This window comes from Papio anubis, chromosome 13 (genome assembly GCF_008728515.1).
Source record: "Papio anubis isolate 15944 chromosome 13, Panubis1.0, whole genome shotgun sequence".
NCBI lineage: Eukaryota > Metazoa > Chordata > Mammalia > Primates > Cercopithecidae > Papio > Papio anubis.
In genome coordinates this window covers 93,666,620-93,689,018 of record NC_044988.1, presented here as the reverse complement: position 1 = coordinate 93,689,018, position 22,399 = coordinate 93,666,620, and the positions used below count along the sequence as shown (strand labels likewise).

Below are 22,399 nucleotides of genomic sequence, written 5' to 3'. Positions count from 1 at the left end.
CTGGCCTCCCCATTCTCTGGGCTCTCCCAGCATCTGTCCATCCCTCCCGGGGAGCTTCCACGCAGAGCTTCTCAGTAGACTGGGAGCCCCTCAAAGGCAGGCACTGGGCACCTCCCATGGCAGAAACAAAACAAACGCTTGCTGAATTGACAACAGTTAGCAGACACGGAATTTTTTTTTTTAAATTTTTATTTTTTGCGATGGAGTCTCACTCTGTTGCCCAGGCTGGAGTACAATGGTGCAATCTCGGCTCACTGCAACCTCTGCCTCCCGGGTTGAAGCGATTCTCATGCCTCGGCCTCCCGAGTAGCTGAGATTACAGGTGAGCACCACCACATCCAGCTAATTTTTGTATTTTTAGTAGAGACGGGGATTCACCATGTTGGCCAGGCTGGTCTTGAACTCCAGACCTCAGGTGATCCACCCACCTTGGCCTCCCAAAGTGCTGGGATTACAGGCATGAGCCACCATGCCTGGCTCCACTAACTTAATTTTAATAGCCGTTGATATTTGGTCATTAAACCTTAACCAACTAGCATCACTGCTTTGGGAAGGTTTTGACAAAGATTTCGGCCTGTGCAATGCACACCTAGAAAGAGCTGACCCCATCCCCTGCAAAGTTCTCTTGGAAGAGCGCCCAAATATAACTGAACTTGGCACATCCCAAGCGGGTTTGCAAAGACTTTCCAGACAGAAGACACATTAGCTGGGGCTTTCTCAGGCAAGAATACCTTTCCCCTTCTTGGAAATTCATGTGATTCATAGTGTGTCGGCTGAGGCTTACACTTCATTCCCAATGAAAGCTCTCTGCAGCAAATTGGTAAAATCTAAAAAGCATGAGGCCTTTTAAGCTTCTTTCCTCAATTCCATTCATTCATTCATTAGAAACCTCTATAAAAGCAAGCATGTTCAGCTTTCCTAAGTATATATGAATTTCATATATGGTTCTGCCGCGTTCAGCAAATATTTTTTCACTGCTGCTGGCTCTCAAGGCTAGAAAGCTTCCTGAAAAGAACAAGCCACTAGCCTCGGGCATAGAAGGTTAACAAAAACCACAGTTCGGGTGTTTGTAGTTTCTTTCTTTCTACACTGGGGGTATTATCCAGCTCGGAGGTCTTTAGCTATGAAAACAGAAATGATTTTTAAAATATAAGATCCATGACATAACATTTCCTCAATACCCACGACGTGAGGTGCCGTGTTGGATGTTTACAGTAACTATCTCGCTTAGTCTTCCCAGCCGCCTCATGAGGGAGATAATATTATTATCCCATTTTATAGATGAGGAAACTGAGGCTCAGAGAGGTCGCTTTCCCAGTCTCACCGGCTAATGAGAGATGGAGAGCTGGGTACGGAACCAGCCTGGCCCACATCAAAGCATTCTGAGCCCGGCTCCTTCCTCTGAGGACGGTTTCAGGGAAGCAGCGGTGCCTCCTGCTATTAAGGAAAATGCCTGGCCCATTAATTCAAGGTGTTTCTATGTCCTGAAACAGACGAGACACGGCCAGGATGTCTCCCCAGACAGTGTTACCCCAGGGCTTCAGGAGCCGAGGAGAAAGTCCTCCATTCCCATCCCAACCTGGAGCTGCCGCAGCACATGGGTGGCCTTGCGTCCCCATTCTGCAAACCCAGCCAGATGCTGGTGGGACTGGGGGCATCGTTGCCCGACAGCCGCTGCCCAGAGCAGCCCAGCTCTGAGTAATCGTATCTAATTACACTTAACTATGTCATTACCCTCTCCAACATGTGCAACGAGACGTCGTGAATGCCGCCACCGCAGCCCACCGCCTCTTCGCCTTGTTCGTGAAATAATTACGGGGCCCTCTCCTCTGCCAAATGAGGTTGTAATTAACCCTAATTGCTCGAAATGCAACTGGCTAATTCTGGGAGATTAATCAAGGGGGATTCAATTGTTAGTGAATGACTTAATATGACAAATTGCTACATTACCCGAGGAGGCCCTGCTGCCCCCAGCCATCAGCACCATGTCCTGGTAGACTCGGGACCCACAGTGTCCTGGGGCTTCCCAGCTTTCTGGGACCTGCCTCCCCAAATTCTACCTAGGAAATGGGCCCTTGCATGAGTAAAAATAGCATAGATGCCCCTTGGACCCTCTGCATGCTTGTGTGTATGCATATACACACCCCCCCACCAGAGACACACACAAACGCAGCGTCCACTAGCTCACGTGTCGCCTCTGTGTGAATCTGCAGCATCACTGCCCTCCTTGGGCTGATGTAGCTGTCCACCACGGAGCATGGCTTGGTGATAATGCAAGCACAGGAGAAGGATTTCAGACCTATCTGCCTCCTTAGCCCAGAAGCTTCGTGCAGTGCATAACCTGTACAACTATACATGGCGACCTTGCCATTGAGGTCAAACATCAGTCAATCTGAAGTCTTCCAAGAGGGATTAGGCTTAATAAGAAGCTATGACCAAGACCAAGACCATGGCTCAGGAGGGTGGCTATCTCTGAGCCTCCCCTGAATTTAGGTCTCACATCCTTTGGACAAAAAGCCAACACCACGTAAGAGAACTTCTCATCATTCTAAGCTGGCCACAGGACCTTCCAGGATCTGGCTTCGGTCAACCTGTCCAGACAAGCTCTCTGTCCCCTCCAGGCCTTTGCATGCCGTTTCCGTGAGGACGCCTCTCTGGCCCCGGATCAGGTGCCGTGCTGGGCTCCCTAGGCCCGCAAGGTTCTTCTGCTCAGTTCCGTATCTTCCTCTCCCATGAGGCTGTGTGCTGCCTAACAGCAGACCTGAGTGTGTCTTGCACACAGCCCCATCCTACGTGGGTACGCCGCACACGCGTCCACAGTTCCTTAACTCAGCGAGCATGCAGGGCCTCTCTGTGCCCGGCGTGGGATGGTGCCACCAGCGAAGCCCCGCTCCAGGGGAGCTCTCTGTCTAGAAAGTGAGGCAGACCCAGGAACTAGTGCCCCAGTGAGATGTATGTGATCACGGCCATCACCCAGGTGTGTGGACAAGGTGTGCGGGCAGCCCCAGAGCAGACAGCAGGGTGGAGGTGGAGGTCTCCCCAGAGCGAGCAGCATTTGCACTGACTTGGAAGAGGGGCCAGGGAGGGAGTGCCAGGCCCGGGCAGCATGGGGTGCACGAGGCAGTTCAGAAACCTAGAAGTCACCTTCAGAAAAGCTCCTGAAGGCTGCCCGGTTCTCCAAGGTATCTACAGAGAGCGTGAGGCAGGCGTTAAGAAGCCAGTGTTCTCCCAAACGCTGAAAGGGACTGAAACACAGTTAAGACCAAAATGGGAGGCAATGTTGGCTCACTGTAAGAAAGAATTTTCTGACCCTCAGGACAGTCAGCCCATTGCTCTGAGTCCCTCAGGGCCTCCACAGTACCCTCTGTACCCTTCCAACCATGCTGATCCCTGAGATAAAGCTGTTCCATCCACTCGGAACACCCAGGGGCATGATTAGAGTCCAGGGTCCCAGCCTAGAGTTTGGCAGAGGAGGCTTCTCTGAGTATTACTGAATTCAGTGATGAGCTCAGTAGATAGGGTAGTGAGCTCCCCATCACTGGAAGCATTCAAGAAGAGGTTCTGTTTCAGGAAGCTGAAGGGTTTCCACCAGGAGGAGTTTGGACAAAGGAGGCTCAGGGATCTGTATTCCTTGGGGAATCTTCAGTGCGCTGCAGACAAAGGTGAGGGGCTTACCTGCGGGTCAGGAGGGTGCGCAGGCCCCAGGGTGTGGCAGAGGTTGTTGGAACTCCCTCCGTGGGGCATGTGGCCGTGCTGTCCTGCCATCCTGCATGCCAGCCTCACAAGGGCACGAGCTGCAACAGAAAACAGCGGCCTGGTCACTTTCTCTGAGACCCTCAGAAGCAGGAGGGACTTTTGCTCACTCCATTTCACAGACGCGTGAGCTGAGGTGCAAAGCCGTTTAGTAATTTGCCCACGGCCACCCAGCTCTGAAGTGGCAGGGCTACAGCTGGACATCCCCGGGTGACACAGTCGCCCTCTGTTAGACTGTCCTAAGTCACTAGGATTATTCCCACCGGAAGGAAGAAACTTCTAGGTTTCTGAACTGCCTTGTGCACCCCATGCTGCCCACGTTACCAGGCAGGTAAATGTCCATCAGCAGCCCCCAAGGCCAGGAAGGAAGACACCGGATTCAACCCCACATTTGCTGGAGTCCAAAGGCTTGTTCTTTCCACAGCACTGCCCCTGCTTCTTGAGGAGCAGTTCTGTACCCCTATCCCCCATTGTCACCCTCACCTATACCCACGCTGGCAGCCTGGGTGCTCAGAAGAGAAAGGCCTTGATCAGGCTGCAGACAGCAGCTCCGGGAAGGAGCCCATGTCCTTGTCCTGGCTGGGCCCTGGCGCACCACACGTGTGACACAGGGAAGGCCAGGGTCAAGAGGTCCTGTTTGCCGTCCTACTTAGACCTCTGTGCAAAGGAACAGCCCCTCCTCAGCCTCCAGGGCTTGTGCTGCCCTGGGAGAGTCAGAGATGCTGGTCACAGGTAGTCACAGCAGCCACAGGTCCCTGGTTAAGTACCCACTAGGTGCCCAGTCCTGAGCTCAAGGCCATCGGAGCATCTCCTCCAATATTTTGGCCTCTGGCCTCCACCATCAGACAAGTGCTTCCGGGGCAGGGTCTGAGGTTATGTGCACAGAAGCTGCATGACCTAGCCACCGGGATCCTTCCTGATGCCAGGGGGAAAGCCCTCCTCCTCCCTGGGAGGAGAGATCTGCGCTCGCCTCACAAGCATTTCTGCAGCACCTCCTGTGTGCCAGGGCTCCCACGTGGCGTGCATGAAAGGCACTAGATCACCAAGTGGTGAGGCCCCCATTCCTGGCCGCTGCTCCTCCTCCCCGACAAGCCCTGGATGTCCCGAGGGCACCTCTCGTGTGACCACATCCTAGGCAGAACCCCTCGAGGCCTGGCCTAGGCTCCCAGAGCAGCTCCGCTGTACCCCTGGAGAATCAGAAGTCCTGAGGAACGGAGGGGCCCCCTGCAGTGGCCCTTATTCAACAGCTAAGGGACTGAGCATGAAAGCCAGTCCCCTGTCTCAGGTCGGGGCCCTCCAAGCTGTGACTCGCATCCCAGAGCCCCTGGCGTGGTCAGCGGGTTTTGTCTGAGATGGAACCTTTGGTCCGTCTCCTGCCCATTCCTGGCCGTGCCCTCCCTCCTCCCTGAGTGGTTCCCCCAGGGGCACTTCATACATCCCACGCCTACATATCCCCATCTCAGGTTTGGCTTCTGGAGGACCCAGCCGAAGATGTCATCTCTCTCCAGACAGACCCCACCTTCTGCTGTCTCACCTGGTCACCTACGCCCCAGTCAAATTCCAAACCAAGAGTCTTCCCCGAGTCTGCTGGACCAGCAGCCCTGCCACTCCCTCCCGGGTAGACCCACGCCCCCATTAACACGGGGGTGTTCCAGGAGGTGGGAAAGGCATCAACACCCGCCGGGCTGTCACAGCCAGCTCCGAGAGGTCCAGCCACTGTGTCTTGGGGTGCGAGTCACTCTTCCTTCCTCCCCACTGTAGTCTGTTTCCAGCTACAGTGGTTGACCAACCAGACCTCTCAGGCTCAAAGGATGTCCACCAAACCCTAACTCGCCCGCTGAGCTGGGCCTCCCAAGTTGTGCCCTCAAAAGCACCCTGAGGCTCCCCAGAACTTGCAGGCTGACTCCCAGCACCCTTCTCCCTCTGTATCCTCAGGGCGGCCCAGCTCCCTTCCCTGCCCCACACCTTCCACAGGCTGTTCTGGGGTAAACCTGCTCTCTCAAGATAGATTACAGGACGTGAGACCGCAGGGAAGTGGATGGTATGGACTGCAGAACACGCCCAACTCAGGGTCGGGGGGCCCTCGCTGGCTGCAAGTCCTGCCAAGCCTGGCTCATACAGTCTCCTGCTTGGGCAGCTGCAGAAACTCAACCAACTTTGACCCACAGACTCGGCCATTTGATGTGGTTCATCCCAGTGTGGACAGATCAATCAGTAGGTCTCTTGCTGTCTTTTTACTCTGTGCTCACAGAGCACTGTCAGATCAGTGTCACATGGAGGGGCATTATGGGTGCACCTGCCTCTTCCCTCCCCACCTCTGCCTCTGCCTCTGCCTCAGCACGGGCCTCATCTCCCATCTGGGTCTCCCAGCGCTCAGTGCTCTCCCTGCCAAGCCCTCAAATGCAGATGGGACCGTGGCACCCTCAGTGTCTCCACCATTTGTGCTGAGTTCCTGTACTGGGGAGCAGGTGACATCCCCAGATGACACAGTGGAAGACCCAGGGTATGAAGAGCCTCAGGACAAACAGATAAACATGGAGCACCTTCTCCAGGCATCTTTGTTAGGCGGAAACACGAGAGGGAGCAGAATGTAAAATGCGCATGAATTTGAAGATAAAACAGAGCCTCCTGTAGGCTCTGCAGCTGTTTCCGGCTGCAGCCCCAGAACCCCCAAGGTGACATGTTCACTGTCCTCTGCCCTTAGGGAGACCTCCAGGGAAAGGGTGGAGAACTGTCTTCAGTGAGAAGGTTCCACCTTTATCTCAGAAGGCACCAGGCTCAGCCCACAGGTCACCCCTGCGAGACCCACACACACATCGGCTTACCTGCCCACCTGCCCTGGGGCCTCCCATGTACAGGAAACCTTGGCAGTGAATCTCGACCCTGTCACTCACCAGCTGAGACCCTGGGCAAATCCCACTGCGGGGGAGCCTAGCAGGTGCCTGGGAATGTCACTCCTGCCCTCCCCACGTGGCGCTGACCGCATTCTCCAACAGCTGTGGCCAGAGGCCGTGGTCTGCACACCCTCAGGAGCTCACCTGTGGCCTCACACAGGCAGGGCTCCAGGAGCAGTGCAAGGGGGACCAGGAATAAGAGCTAATAATTGCAGGGCCCTGATCACGCTGGGCCCTGTCCTACACTCTTCACCTCTATTAGCCCATCTAATTTTGTCAACAACCCCATGAGGTAAGGGCCATTATGGTCCCATTTTCCAGATGAGAAAACTGAGGCACGAAAAGGTTAAGAGATTTGCCCGGGTCCCATGGATCACAGGCAAGAGGAGCCAGGACTTGAACCGACAACTGCATCTTTGTCCAAAACTACGGCACTGCACTCCCCACAGGTCTTACACGACAACTCCATCAGCTTTCCAGTCGGCTCCACCCAGAATGGGCCCTCTCTCCACCTGAGAATGGGGCCTGTGCTGCTGATGCACAGGGGTGATCTCAGGGCTGGCGGACCACAAGGGCCCATTTCCCCCACAGGGTCCCCAGGGGCTGGAGCCCCCAGAGACTCTGCCCCACTGACCACAGAAAGCTGATGCAGCACCACTGTCTACACTGCCTTTGCTGCCAAACCCCAGTCATTACAAGCTGCTCTGTCCAGAACCTAATGGAACCTGCGGCACCGTTAGCCTCCAGGGAGGAGCCAGTGGGTGCTGATGTTCCTTGTTCTAGGAAAGCAGCAGCCACGGAGGACTCTGCAAGCCCCTGCTCACTGACAGCCAGAGAGGGCACCTGCTGAGGGGAAGGAGGCAGGAAGGTGCAGGGGAAAGGAGGAAGGGAGAAAGGAAGGGATGAGGGTTCATGTGAGCCAGGTCTTTCCCATTCACCCTCGGGGCTGTTAGTAGACCCATTTTATGGATGGGGAAACCGAGGCTCAGAGAGACGAGGCTCGATACCATTAGGCTAATAAGCTGCAGAGAAAGGATTCAAATCCAGCTCTCAGTGACTCTAAACCCCGTCTTTGTTCCAAGGAACCCACTGCCTCTTGGGGCTCTCCATGGGTATTGGATTTTAGGCATTTTGTTCTATTGGTCCACTCCCCAACAGAAACCCAAGCCCTTTGCTCTGGAAATTCCTGCCAGAAACTGCTTCTTAGGGGGCCCAGATGCAGAAAGACCAAGGCAAAGGGTACGTGGAAGGACGAGCCACAGGGAGCAGGGAAAAGACCCTGAGCACATGTGTGCAGGCACCTCCGGGTAACACTGGGGACTGCCTGTCCCTGGGATCCCGCGGCTCCTGCCAAGCTGCAGAACAATGAGGTAGTGGCTGCCAAGCCCAAGTCAGGGGCCAAAAATCCATGGAATGCAAGACCCAGAGCCGCAGGCCACACTGAACACCACCTCAAAGAGGGCTTTTCTTCTGCCTCAAGCAACGGCCCTGCATTTGCAAGGCACTGTGGATAGCTGCACAGTGAGGCGTCCCAGCTCCGGTTCCTGGCTTTGAACAACAATAGGCTGCCGCCTGCTGTGTGTCCCCAGGCACCTAGGGACCAGATTGGGAGGAGCCTCAGGGTTCAGTGAGGCTGGTGGGGAGCTGGACTGCGGGCGTCCAGGTCCTGGCCTGGTTTCATCTAACCACGCTGTGTCTCAGTTTCTTCATCTGGAAAACGGGCTAACAGTCAGATCGTCCTCTTAGGGTCACTGTAAACTCCTTAGCACAGAGCCTGGCACATGGGAAGGGACCTCTGAGGCTTTAGCTATGAGGCTACTTAGCTATTGAAGCTACCCTCGCTGTACAATGGAGAAGTGATCACCTCCATGTGACAGACACGGGGACTGAGGCAGGGACTTGCCCAGGGTCGCCCCTGCCCTGGGTAACGCAGCTGGTAAGTGACAGAGCTGGGGCTGCTGGACCCAAGATGGCTGCTCTATGTCCTACGCTGCATGGCCTCTTTAGGCCATGTTTGCTCTGGAGCAAACATCTTCATCATCTTCGTGAGCCGTGGCTGACGAAGCAAAGCCCACCGCTGTACTGCGCCCTGCCCGGCCATGGTGAGGCTCTCACTAATGTGGGCTGTGACCCTAGGGAGACATGAGCACTTGGGTTTAATCCAGGCACCTGCAGGAAGGGATCGGCTGCTGTAATGGGCTGGCTCTGAGGTTCCAAGTGGCCTTTCTGACCAAGGCTGTCATGCGGCCCTTGCCTCTGAATTTTTGGAAACTTCACCTAGGGGAAGTCCCCCCTGTGCCCCCTGCTAAATGCCACACTTCATGGAGACCGGTGGCTCATCGTGGCCCGGCCAGTGAAGCACGACCTCAGACACCAGGAGGGCTCTGTCCAAGGACCCCGCTTGGAGCAGGTTTGGGGGCATGAGCTTGCAAGGATCCATGTGTACCGCGGTCCACGGAAGTGCATTCATATACTGGCTCTTAACCTCTCCTTGCTCTGAACCCCGCAGGCGGTAACAGTGTGTGTCCTGCCTGCCTCTTCTGCTCCTGTGTGTGCACGCGCACAGGCATGGTCAGGGGTCAGCTAATGCCCACCAGGCTCTGAGCACAGGCATGGTCTCGTTCTGTCCACTGAAGCAGAGGGTAGAGGTGGCAAAGGAAGTTGTGGCTCCCAGACTGACAGGTGTTGCCAAGCCCAGGGAGAACCACACTCCTGGCCTTGGAGGTCAGCCTCGGCCAGACACTGAACTCCCCCGCAGTTTCCGAGCGAGGCCCCTCCTCTGGGCCTCCAGCCGAGGGGACAGCCTCACACAGGTTGTTTTCCCTAAAGCAGGAAGCCGTCCCTGTGGCTTCGCACTCAGGCACACACAGCTTTCTCTCTGCCCCGAGCGAACGGTACTGGCAGCACCAGTGCCAGCACCAGGGGCGATGTCTGTTGGTCCAGCTGGCTCCTGGTGGCAGGGGCTTAGGATGGATGCCCACTGCCTGGGGCCTTCAGTCAGCCTGCAGAGGCTCCGCTGACTGACACGTGCCCCAGGGAGCTGGAGATTGGAGGCTCGGCAAGGACAGCTTACTGCACCTGGCCACTGGCTGGGTCAAGGCTGGACCGACTTCAACATCAGCCAACATCCACGGGTGAGACGGCATCTCCCAAGAAACCTGCAAAGTGCCATCACCCTTGTTTTGCTGATGAGGAAACTAAGGCTCCAAGGAGAAACATGGTTTTTGCCAAAGCTGAGTCCACACAGTGGAGAGAGCTGCCATTTGAACCTGCTCCTCAGACCAGCCAGACTGAGCAATCACAGAAAGAAACTCAGCACAAGCCCAGGGGCTGTAAGGAAAGCCACGCCCAGGCAGACTGGCTGGCAGGGAGGACCAGAATAACAGCCCCCGCCAACACAGCATGTACCACACATGCGCCAGGCAGGTGCCCAGTGCTGCGTGTACCTCGTTCACCCTTACAGACACCTAGGCGGGCACCGCTATGATCCACATTGTTCAGAGGAGAAACCAAAGTTCAGACAGGTTAAGTGGCGGGTGCCAGGTCACACAGCAGGCGGCAGGCAGAACTGACACTCGAAACCAAGTCTGCCTTGGTCCGAACTGCCTTGGAAGAGGGTGTGAATAAATGCCTGAATGAATGAATTCTGGCCCAGAGCTGTGGCGCTGGCGGCTGGGCCCTTCCCCAGCCCCGGCCCCCCTTCTTGTCTGGTCTCAGGATAAGCAGACGTTGCCCATTCATCACTTGACAGGAAGCAGCCTGATCTCAGGCCAGAGTCATGGGGGCCTGTCGAGCTGGAGGGGACAAGCCACAGATGGTGTCTGGTTTCCGGCTGGGTCCTGTGTTCCTTCACGCTCGCCTCAGCCTCCACCCGCAAAGCCAAGCATCCCGCCCCGATTCTGCAGCTCCATGACCAGCGGAAGCCTGGCTTCCCTACGGTGCAGGGACGCAGGACCATGAGCCACTCCTGGAAGGTGGCCATGCAGACAGGTTCCCCGCTGCCCCCTTCCTCAGGTTGGCGGGGAGGCCAGCTGATTGGGGGCCACGTGGTGCCTATCCAGAAACAGGGCCGCTGTAGCCTCCAGGACCCACCCCGGTCTTCATCCAGTCCCACCCATTGTTCCTCCAAATGTCTTCACTCACCCCGGGGCCTCCACCCTGTGCTGGCCTTGTCCCTACAGTCACCTTCAGCCTCCAACTCCCCTCCAGCCTCCACACTCCCCTCCAGCCCAACCTCCGGCCCGCCATGGAAAGGTTTTCCTAACACACAAGCCTGAATCTGCAGATCTCTCCCGAAACTCCACAGCACAAGGTCCGCACACTGGAGGAAGCCATTCCCTGACCACCTGGCACAAGCCTGCCCTCATGCATTTGCCCCCAATATCCCCCAGGCCCTATATGCAGCCATATTAAATGACAGGCCCCCCTCCACAGCGACACAGCACCTGGTCCTTCCACGTCATTCCACGCACCAGCCCTGGACTAAAGACCCACTGGTGCCTCTCAATGAGCAAAGTCCCACTCATCCACCAGGACCGCGTCTCTGGGCCCTCCTTCATCTCAGCACTTCATTTTTCTTTTTTTTTTTTTTGAGATGGAGTCTTGCTCTGTCACCCAGGCTGGAGTGCGATGGTGTGATCTCTGCTCACTGCAACCTCCGCCTCCTGGGTTCAAGCGATTCTCCTGTCATTTGAACCTGCTTCTCAGAGCAGCCAGACCAAGCAATTACAGAAAGAAACTCAGCGCAAGCCCAGGGGCTGGAAGGACGACCACACCCAGGCAGACTGGCTGGCAGGGAGGACCTAACACACTAGTCAGGCTCCCGAGTAGCTGAGATGACAAGCGCACAACACCACGCCCAGCTAATTTTTGTATTTTTAGTAGAGACGGGGTTTCGCCATGGTGGTCAGGCTGGTCTCGAACTCCTTACCTCAGGTGATCCTCCTACCTTGGCCTCTCAAAGTGCCGGGATTTCAGGCGTGAGCCACCACGCCCGGCCATAGTCTTGGCACTTCTTATGGGACCTTGGGGAAGTCCCGTCCCCTCCCTGAGCCTTAAACGTCCCCATCCACAAAGAGGAACAGCCCGAACTGGCAGGGAGGCTGCGAGGACTCTGTGAGTACACAGTGGGCATCCAGGGGGCACTAAGGCCCCTTCTTCCCTTTCCCATCTGGTGGTATCTACACAGGTTTCTCCCTAAAGGTGGGCTGTTACGGGCACAAACCGCTTCCTTTGTCACCATGTCTGCCTCCTCGGCCAGCCTTTAAGGGCAGGGACTGACCTCTGTGGTCATCTCTAAACCTCCAGTGCCTCACCCAGGGCCTGGTGAAAAGTGGGCACCCAGGGGGGGTCGGCGGAATGAACCTCTGACCAGTAGGTGGAGGGGGCTCTTCCCATCCTCCTGCTCTTCCCACCCTCCTGCAACCCCAAGAAACCTCTGCTGAAGGCTCGGCATCCCTGTGGTCACAGATCAGCCAAAAGTCACCGGCGATTCAAAACCAACTGGGCCACACACTGCAGGGTTCCCAGCGCCTTTTTGAAAATCGAGGAGCACTGCAATCACCTTTCACTTCCTCCTCGGGTAATAAAACCCAATTGTGGAAGAAGAAAATGCAGGAGCTGTAAACATCTTGTCTCTCAGTTAAAAGAGCAACAAGGCATTTTGGCTTCTGCCCAGAAGGTTCTTGACTCTGGGACCTAGTCAAGGCTGGGTCTGCTCCCAGCCTCCCTGAAGACGAAGCTGAGATCTGTTGAGTGCTTCCTCTGTGTCGGGAACTGCAGGCAGCAGCTCAGCATATCCCTGCTGTGAGGTCTGCAAGCCCTCCACTTTCACAGATGAAGAAACTGAGGTGCAGGGAAGTTAAATGGCTTGTCAAGCTCATGCAGCTGAGAAGCAGCATAGCCTGTTTCTGAACTCAGATCCAACCCTCTCCAAAGTCTGCATTTGAATCGTTTGCCTAAGGTGATCCTTTGGAGATCACAAAGCTGGGGAAAGCTGCGGTCTCACTCTAGGAGTCCCAGGCCCGCTAGCAGGTCCTTCATCCCAGAGACCCCTGCCTGATTGGGGAAATGATCTTGCTCTCACCTCCAGGCCTTGGCAGGCTCTGCTCCTCCTGCCTGGAAGGAGCTGCCTCCCAGCAAACTTCTCTCCTGGTCATCTCCTCCAGGCAGCCTTCCTGGACTCACTCAGTCACTCCCAGCTCCACAGCCTGCTCACCCGTGCTGTCTCTGTCTAATCCTTGTGTCTTCTCTACTTGAACATGGAAATTTCCTTGAGGGTAGAGACTAAACAGCCCCAGCAGGCGGCAGAGGAGAGGCTGGGTAAGGGGCTGCTGACTTAGTACAGAAACACCTGAGGCCAGGAGGGAGAAGCCTGGCCCCCAGGCCAACTCGTGCCAGGGCGGGCCCCTGGGGAGAGCCTAGGGCTTAAGGGAAGGGATGAATTTCGGAGCAGAGACTCCTGTATCGTATCCTGTCTCAAACCGCAGCTATACCCTGCTGACCGACAGTGGAAGGAGGACCAAGTGGAAGGAGGACCAAGCGGAACAGCCTGGGGCTGGAGGGCTTTGGTGTTCCCCATCCAGTGGCCTCCATGCAGGGAAAGCTTTCAAGCCCCTGGTCTCCCCTAATTTTGTCTCCTTCCTACAGGCAGGAAGGGGCAGACAAAACCCACCCTGGAGAAAGAAAACTTGCTTTTTCTGCTTCCCTGGAAACTCAGAAGTTCTGGCCAAGCGCGGGGATTACTGAACGTAAAACCAGCCATCAGCAGCCACCCGGTCCCAGGCTAGTGGCAAAGGTCCTGCCAGGCTGGTGGGACTGGCCAAATGGGCAGTGGTGGGTGGCAGAGGTGCAGCCAGGTCGAGGTACCTGGAGCCCCAGCCCTGGAGGTCCCTAGGGCCTGGTTCCCCATCCATCATTGCACACACCCCTGAGAGCGAGCGGTTCCCATAGCAGGAGGCAGAGAAAGTCTGGGTACCTTCTGAAGTGGCTCCTGAGAAGCTCCAGGGAAGGTCTGCTCAGCTCTGGGGTGAGGACGGACATGAGGCGCCGGTGCCTCCAGGGAGCCGGGTGGCCTCTCTGGGCTCGGCTGGGTGCAGGAAGAAGGGCCTCTGTCTCCGCATGGGACTTCCCCTTCCCAAGACTCCAGTCCCCAGACACCGCCAAAAGGAAACTCCCCCACCACGCGCTGCTCTAAAAATAGCTCCGGCTGCCACCTCCAAGGCGAATGGAACTTGTCACAGCCACCACGGAGCCCCCTGCTCACCAGGGACTGGAATCGGATGGCAGTGCCACCCGATTAGACCAGTGTGGGCTCAGGGAGGGATAAGGGTCCTTTCCTTTGGTCCTTGTGCTCGCTCTCCACCTATCCACACTAGGGCCCAGCAAAATGCTGAAAAGCATAACTGTTCTTGCTGTTTGTTTATTTATTTGAGATAGAGTTTCGCTCTTGTTGCCCAGGCTGGTGTGCAGCGGCATGATCTTGGCTAACCGAAACCTCCGCCTCCCAGGTTCAAGTGATTCTCCTGCCTCAGCCTCCCGAGTAGTTGGGATTACAGGCGCCCGCCACCACATCCAGCTAACTTTCTATTTTTAGTAGAGATGGGGTTTCTCCATGTTGGTCAGGCTGGTCTCAAACTCCTGACCTCAGGTGATCTGCTGGCCTCAGCCTCCCAAAGTGCTGAGATTATAGGCGTGAGCCACCGTGCCCAGGTCTTGCTGTCCCTTTAAAAGCTTAACCCTTTCTATTCTCTCCTTTGTAAACTGGGCCCAAATCCTTGGTTGCCCATGAGATGAGAGCCCTGGCAGGTGGCAGTCCTGGTTCAAGTTCTGGCTTAGCCACATCCCAGCTATGTACACCTGCGTTCTCAGGGGTAAAACAGCAACAATGGTAGTATCTACCGCCCAGGGTGCTGGCGGGTTACAAGACATCGCACGAGTCGAAAGAGCTTAGGGCCAGGCTGGGCACACAGCAGATACCCCATCAATGGGGCTGTTATTTGATTGTTATTGCATCCTTATTCGAGCCCTGCATTCTCCAAAATGAGGGTGCGGATCCAGGATCAGAGGACGCGGAGTGTTCCTGTCTTCCCTTTGGGACCCCAAAACGACGCAGACACAGCTCCTGCTCTTACAGGTCCCTAGGAGCAGGCCCTGGAACCGCTATCCACAAGCTAGAAAGAGCATGAAGCTGCCCAGGAAAAGGACCCACAGCTGCTGCTTCTGGCTGGGCCAGCTTACGGGGAGCTTTGGACAACAGGTAGAAAACCTGAGTGGCCCAGAAGGACCAGTAGGGTTTGGACTAAAGGGGAAGGGGATTCCCAGTAGAAGACACCATGGGATCAAGGGCACGGAGGCCAGAAAGACCCCCGCCCCACCACCCAGTCTGTGAGAGGAATCCGGGCTCTGCAGGCCAGCCACAGCCCTTGGTCCCCAAGAGGGGCTCTCCGTGGCCAGCGCCTGCTTCCTTCTTCAGAACGTGCCACTTCTGCCCTGGGCAAACCACCCTCGTGCCCCATCTGCAGCTCCACCACCACCGGGACCGACACAGGCATACAGCAGCTGAGGCCCTGGAGGACGCACGAGTGAGATCCTGGCACCGAGGCTCCGCCACCTGCCACACACCTTCCTGCCAGCCGGCCCCAACTGTCGGGCAGATGCCAGGTACCAGCACCCTTGGGGGGGCTGAGGCTGGGCCCAGGCCAGCCGTCCACAGGCCCTGGGGGCTGGACTCCCAGTCAGGACCTGGTGCATGCGGCACCCCTGGAGGAGGTGGCCACAGATCCATGCCCCTACAACCCTGCTAGTGGGCGTTGCCAGCGTCAATTCACAGAGAAGGCTCCAGACAGGCCAGGCCGGGGCCTCCTGAGAGTCACCGCGAGCCCCCAGCACAATCTCCATGCAGCTGTGCACAGCTCAGCGCGTCCGAGTGGCGGCGTCTTCTTTACCCAGTCCTACCACCCGTACGGTGTGACAGGGCTGGCACAAAATCACAGCATCTGGGGCCACGCCACGGCAACCCCTGCACCTTCCAGTGTCGCTCTCCTGACCAGGATCCTCGCTGAACCCTGGAGTTGGGCTTAGGAAGTATGTGGCCATTTTTAGCTCTGCAGGAGCGGCCTGTGCTCTGAGCTGCGCTGTGTGAGCCCTGGTGGCCCAGGAGTCAGAGCTCGGACTCCTGTAGGGCTGCATGGTCTTGGGAAAGTCACAGGCTATCTCTGGGCCTCAGTTTCCCCACCCGCAACATGGGTGGGCTGGACTCCACAGTCTAGAAGGGCTCTACTTGTGCAGATGTTTCTTGTATGGCTGACAGAGGATCTGTGCCTCACTGGGTTGCTCTGAAATTAAGCTGGGGATCCTGCGTCTCATCACGTGCTCATCTCTGGGCACTAGAAAACCAGATCTTTTCGGTCTGGCATTGCTAAGGGAATTTGTTCTTGGACCCTGGATCAGTTCTGAGCCCTCCAGCCCCTGCACACTGCCCTCCTCATGCACAGTAGCCACAGCCACATGGAGCTGTGGCTTGGATGCCTCCTGGGCTCCCCAACACACAGCCATGGAGGTGTGTGAATGGAGGCATGCACCCAGGGCACCCATCAGTGTCAGGTGCTGGGCCGGATCCTTCAGGGATAGTGGCAGCCTGTGTGCTCACAAAACCACCCTGGAAGGCAGACAGTGTATCCATTTGACAGATGAGGAAACTGAGGCTCAGGGAGTCCTAGCTGCAGAGGCAGAGCTTGGATGGGAATGCAGGCCTGAGTCCTGACCTGGACACCCTCAGCAGTGTGTCCAGAGCACCCTCCCCTCAGCGAAGGAGCAGATGGAGTGTGTACCTATGTGTGTGTGTGTGTGTGTGTGTTGGCGGTGGGGGCGGGATCCAATCAAAGTGCTTAACTAGGTCAGGCATGGTGGCTCACACCTGTAATCCTAGCACTTCGGGAGGCCGAGGTGGAAGGACCACTTAAGCCCAGGAGTTCGAGGCTGTGGAGAGCTAGTATTGTGCCACTGCACTCCACCTGGGTGAAAGAGCAAGACCCTGTTTCTACAAAAACAAAAAAACAAAACAACAAAAAAAACCCCAAAGTGCTTAACTGCATTACTGAATCACAGAAGCGGCCATTAATTTCAACGTGGGGCACTGAAGGGGGCTCCAGGGAGGCAATGTCCTGGATCTGGGAAGAGCAGGCCAGGCAGTGGGGAGGTGGAGTGGCAGCCGGCACGGGCTCAGGGCTCTGAGAGCCCTGAGTGCAAATCCGGTGCTGCCTCCATCCGGCCATGTGAGTTTGGGCCAGTCCCAGGGTCATCCCTTTGCAGTTCCCTCTTCTATAAACTGGGAGCCACAGTAGGACCCATCTTGTAGGGCTGCTGTGAGGACCGAGTGAGGTATTTTACATGCAGGTAAAATCCCAGCCCAGGACTATCAGGGCCCAGGTATGCAGAAGAGCTTAATAAATGTGAGTACTGGGCTGAGCGGGGTGGCTCACGCCTGCAACCCCAGCACTTCGGGAGGCTGAGGTGAGTGAGTCACCTGAGGTCAGGAGTTCGAGACCAGCCTGGCCAACACGGCGAAATCCCATCTCTACTAAAAATACAAAAAATTAGCTGGGCGTGGTGGTGGGCACCTGTAATCCTAGCTGCTCGGGAGGCTGAGGCAGGAGAAGGGCGTGAACCCGGGAGGCGGAGCTTGCAGTGAATTGAGGTCGAGCCACTGCACTCCAGCCTGGGTGATGGAGTGAGACTCTGTCTCAATCAATCAATTAATCCATCCATCAATCAATGTGGGTACTGCTACCATTATAATTCCTGTAATCATAAACAACCAGCACTCATGCAACAGCAATATCCCTGCAACAAGTATTTCCAGAAACCCACTTTCCCGGGAGCTCCAGCCTTATGGACACCAGGCCTTCGGGCCTGTGGACCTAGAAGGTGGTGTCCAGGGCCTCTGGGGAGCTCGCTTTTGAGAGGGCGAGTGAGGCCGCTTGGCTCCTGCTGCATCCTCCCAGGAGCTGGGAGGTGATGGCAAAGCATTTTACAAAGTTACCAGGACAATGAAACTGAGCTGGCCCCCTCCCCCACTGTCTCTATAAAATAAATCTTGGCGCGCGGCTGGCGAGAGACCCTATATATTTACATGACGATTGTGCCTCATGATCACAGGGCTCACGGTTCCAGCGGCAGCATGTGGCAGAGATGACAGGGGTCCTAGGAGAGTCACTATTTTCCAGTGACTTTTATTGTCCATTATATCCCAGCGTTTACAGGGCTCTGCTCCAGGCCTGGCAGGAATATCGCACGCCGTGGGGTTGGCCGACCTTAATATTCCAGTCTCGGTCCTGCAGATCCATCCTCAGGTCTCATCCATCCAACCAAGTCTGTGTGTGCTTTTGAGACGCCAGGGAGCTCCACGGCCTCTGGTGGACAGGGCTGGGGGTCTACAGGCACAGGTACTCCCACCCAAGCCATTGGCTTAGTTCCGGTCTGCTGTTTCAGCCTCGAGGGACACTCCTAACTCTGCGGCTGTTCTTAGGTGAGCAAGGGGCTGTGCAAAGGAGAGGGCTATGGGGGTGCACTAAGCTGGCTTCTGGCTCATGGGGGCAGCTTGTTACATTTTAGGGATTTTGTGAGACAGCTGATACCACACTGGTTGCTTGAAATCAGCCATGGTGGGAATCTTTACACCACGGGAACTGGCAAATGCTACAAGTCAGGGGTGTGTACAAATCTCCCTCGTCCCGGAACTGTTTGTTGAACACTCACCAGCGCACCCCAGGGAAGGAATAACTCAGTGGGCACCTGAGCACCCGAAAAGACACGGGCTCAAGAGACAGGTGTGAATCCTGACTTCCTCAGCCACCTGCAGTGTGACCTTCAGTAAGTAATTTCACTTTCTGAGCCTCAGCTTCCTTATCTGTAAAATGGGCCATACCTAAGCTCCTGGGGTTGCTGTGAAGATGAGAACGCCTTATGGAAATTTCCCTGGGTGACACTCGGTATGTAATAGGTAACTTTTATCATTCATTCATTCAACACTTACTGAGCACCTACTCCATACCAGACTCTGCCTTGGTGACAGGGATACAGAAATGCCCCAGAGGGTGACATGACACATTTCCTCTGGGCGGTTTTTTTTTTTTTTTCTTTTTTGAGACAGTGTCGCTCTGTCACCTAGGCTGGAGTGCAATGGTGTGATCTTGGCTCACCGCAACCTCCACCTCCCAGGTTCAAGTGATTCTCCTGCCTTACCCTCCCAAGTATCTGGGGTTACACCTGCATGCCACTACACCCAGCAAATTTTTGTATTTTTAGTAAAGATGGGGTTTCACCATGTTGGCCAGGCTGGTCTCAAACTCCTGACCTCAGGTGATTCACCCACCTCGGCCTCCCAAAGTGCTGGGATTACAGGCGTGAGCCACCGCACCCGGCCTAGGCAATTTTTGATGGTCTACAGAGTGACTTTTGTCCACACTATCATAGGAAGCCTCATGAAAACCTTGAAAGGTGGGAAGAGTGGGAAGGATGTTCATTTTTGAGATGAGGAGACGGGGGCTCAGGAGTGGCCATGACTTGCCCAAGGCCCCTACCAGGGGGTAGGTAGCAAGGTTGGGCTCGGCCCTGCATCTGCCTATGTTGTGCTCCAGGCCCACCTTGATACCCATCTCTGAATTCCCAGGCCCAACCAGGCTGGCCCCTGCTGGTGCCAGGGTAACCTGAAAGTGAGCCTGCACAAAGGACAGGAGGACCTGGGGGCCCCAATCCGGGGTTCGAGTCTTGCCTCCATGACCTCCTGGCCCCTAGGTCTTTCCCCTAGGGATCCCCGTCACTAGGCCAAGAGGGCTGCACCCTGGATGCTCCTGACCCTGATGTCCGAGGGTCTGTCCCCAGGCTTCCTGGCGTGGCCAGCTGTCCCTCTGTCCCCTGTCCCCCACAGCCAGGGAGGACTTGGACATATCAACACCTGCTGTGCCTCAGCTGGATCCCAGGGGAGCCGGGGCCTCTCGGGCAGGAAGGAAGAGGGGAGTGAAGTAGGGTAGGGCTTGTGTACCTCATCTCACCCCCAGGCACCCATTTCACAGACGAGAAAACTGAAGCTCGGAGAGGGGAAGTCCCTACCCGTGTCAGCAGCTTCGGAGACAGATTCACACACTAGGCTGGCAGCCTCTGAAGCTCATGGCTGGGGCGCCCAGCAGAAATCAGAAGGTGACCAGGTCCCCTCAGGTCTGACGCCCTGGAGTCTGCAGATGGGACCCCGAGTGGCTCAGGGGCACCGCAAGGAAACAGCAGAGCGAGAAAAGTGCAGGCCAGTCTGATGACTCAAATCACCTTTGACACGAGGAGGTGGGCGGAAGCACGCAGTATCTCTGGTAGGTTTCACCTTGCTTCTTAGAAGGATGTGTCACCAGATTCTGTTTAATCAGCACTCACCCGACTGTCGTCAGGGGTGGCACCTCTCAGCTGGCTTGTCTCTGTGGCAATCACAAATCACAGACTGGCAGGTGGGGCCACCTCCCTGTCAACAGGGGACACCTTCTCATTTCACAGCCGGGGGACCTGAGGCTGGGGGATTGGTTCAGGGACACACAGCAGGGACTCAAGTCTTCCAACTCCTTTGTCAAGAGGTTAATTTTTCTGTTTGTGGAGACAGGAAAGGAGGATCCTATAGAGCTTTAAAAGAAAGAGAAGGGAAAAAAAGAACTAACAGCTGAATAGAATTGCAACAAGGCCCCCAGCCAGCCCGAAAAGGTTTCAGACATTCTGTGCAGTTGGAATTCTTGTGGGCTGAAGGGTCACGCGATTTCCTTTGCAAAAGGCAGTGTTGAAAAAGTCTGACTGAGGGGGAGGGTGGGGAAGGGGGGGACTGTCCACGAGACTAGGAGTCATGAGTTTCAGCCTTGGCTGCCCCAATGACTTGCTGAGTGACCGCAGCAAAGTCCCTTGCCCTCTCTGGGCCTCAGTTTATCTGTATTTATTTTCTGTGTACCCAGCATCGTCCTACGCACGTGAGTCATGTTAACTTCCTTTAATCCTCATAACAGCCTTGTGATACAGGTAAATTATTATCTCCGTTTTACAGAAGGGAAAACTGAGGCCTACAGTATGCTGCCCAATAGAGGTGGGAAAAACTGGGATCTGAACCCAGGTTGTGTGGCTCCAGAAACCACACTCCTAGCTGCTGGTGGCCCGGCCCTCCCGTCTGCGGCCGGCCCTGGCTGCTGTCTCGTGTCCTTCCTGTCCTAACAGGCTTTGCATCTGTGGCTTGGACACCATGGAGCCAGCGGGCCCGTGTTTGGAGATCCTGAACCATCCTCCTCCATCTCAGCTGTTGCTCCGATCTGCTGCCTCTTCCGTGAACTCTGATTTCTTCAGTTCACTCGGTAGCCTTTAGAAAGTATAGCCTGGGAGACTCTCGAGAGGCTCCCTGGGTCACGGCAGCCATCGACCCAGCTCTTTGAGCCTCGCTGAGAGCCTCAAGTCCAAGCAGGAACAGACGACCCCACGCTGATGTCCGTTTGGAGTTTTACATGCAGGTCGGCCTCTGGGACTGCAGGAGGGAGCCTGCCATTCAGGCATCCAAGAAAAGAGTGAGAAAAACATCTATTCATAGCCAAACAGAGCCTGCTCTGTGGAAATGGTGCTACCAATGTGACAAGCAGACCAGCTGTGCGAGGGCTTCCCGAAAAGCCTGACCTCAGAGCATCCGCATGGAGGGCTCAAAGACTTGAGTGGTCACCAAGCCTGTAAAATATGCCACGACATTCAACCGTGCCGTTCCTGAGGGAATACGGTTCTGACCCAAAACCTGGGTTTGCCTTCCAAAACAAAATTCTTCAGACAACAGACATTTTTTGGCTTAAACAATCTGCTGGTCTGTTTTGCTCCACTCTCTAAAGTAAGGAATACTCATGCTAACAAGAGCCACGAAATCACATGCCACTACTCTGTGGCACCTACTGCACCACATATTTGGGTCCATCAGCTCACCCCATGACGTGGGCATTCCTGCCTTCATTTTGCAGATGAGAGTCAGAGTGGTGCAAATGTGAAGACCTGGGAGACAGCAGAGGCAGGGGCTTGAACACTGGTGCCAGCCTGGAGTTGGGGATGAATCTCGGCAGAAGCAGGGTTTAGTAGAAACCCTGCCTCTACTAAAAACACAAAAATTAGCCGGGTGTGGTGGCGCACGTCTGTAATCCCAGCTACTTGGGAGGCTGAGACACAAGAATCGCTTGAACTAGAGAGGTGGAGGTTGCAGTGAGCCGAGATGGCACCACTGCACTCCACACTGGGCGAAGAGTGAGACTCTGTCTCAAAAATAAATAAACAAATAAAATAAAATACTGGATGTGTCATTAAGGGAAGCTCCCACCAGACATGCAAGAACAGAGAAAGTTCCACCAGGCAGTGCACGTGGTCTCGGACCCCAGACACACACATTCTTCCCTCCACAGGCGTTGGGAGAATTCCTGCAGGGGCAGGTGTGGAAGGACAGGGCCCAGCTGCAGTCAGAACGACTCCATAGAGACCATGTCAGTCCTGCCTTTTCAGACACTGGAACCCATTAACCGGGAATTTTGTGCTGAACGCCCAGAAAAATCCCCGGAGCTTTGTTCATAGTTTTGGGTCAACATTGGATAATCATTAAACAAACGTGTGTGTGTGGCTGCCACACTCCCGTTCTATTCCTGGGAGCAGGAGAGACCCGAGTCCACTCACTCGAGGCCTCACGTTTCACCAAGGACTCCGCCAGTCCACAC

General features: G+C 55.6%; 1 protein-coding gene across 4 annotated transcripts in view; it reads right to left on the bottom strand.

Annotated features, from left to right (window-relative positions):
* Positions 1 to 22,399, bottom strand: part of NEK6 (NIMA related kinase 6) — a 97,438-nt gene that overhangs the window by 48,276 nt on the left and 26,763 nt on the right. For 2 of the 4 annotated variants that reach the window (XM_003911246.3, XM_009188125.4), the window contains exon 2: positions 3,676 to 3,794. In XM_003911246.3, coding sequence (XP_003911295.1) covers positions 3,676 to 3,765 — 90 coding nt within the window. In that variant the 5' untranslated portion in view covers positions 3,766 to 3,794. Of the gene's footprint in view, positions 1 to 3,675; positions 3,795 to 12,732; positions 13,579 to 13,623; positions 16,598 to 22,399 lie in introns of those variants that run through there. The other 2 variants (XM_003911249.5, XM_009188124.4) reach the window with 2 other exon arrangements.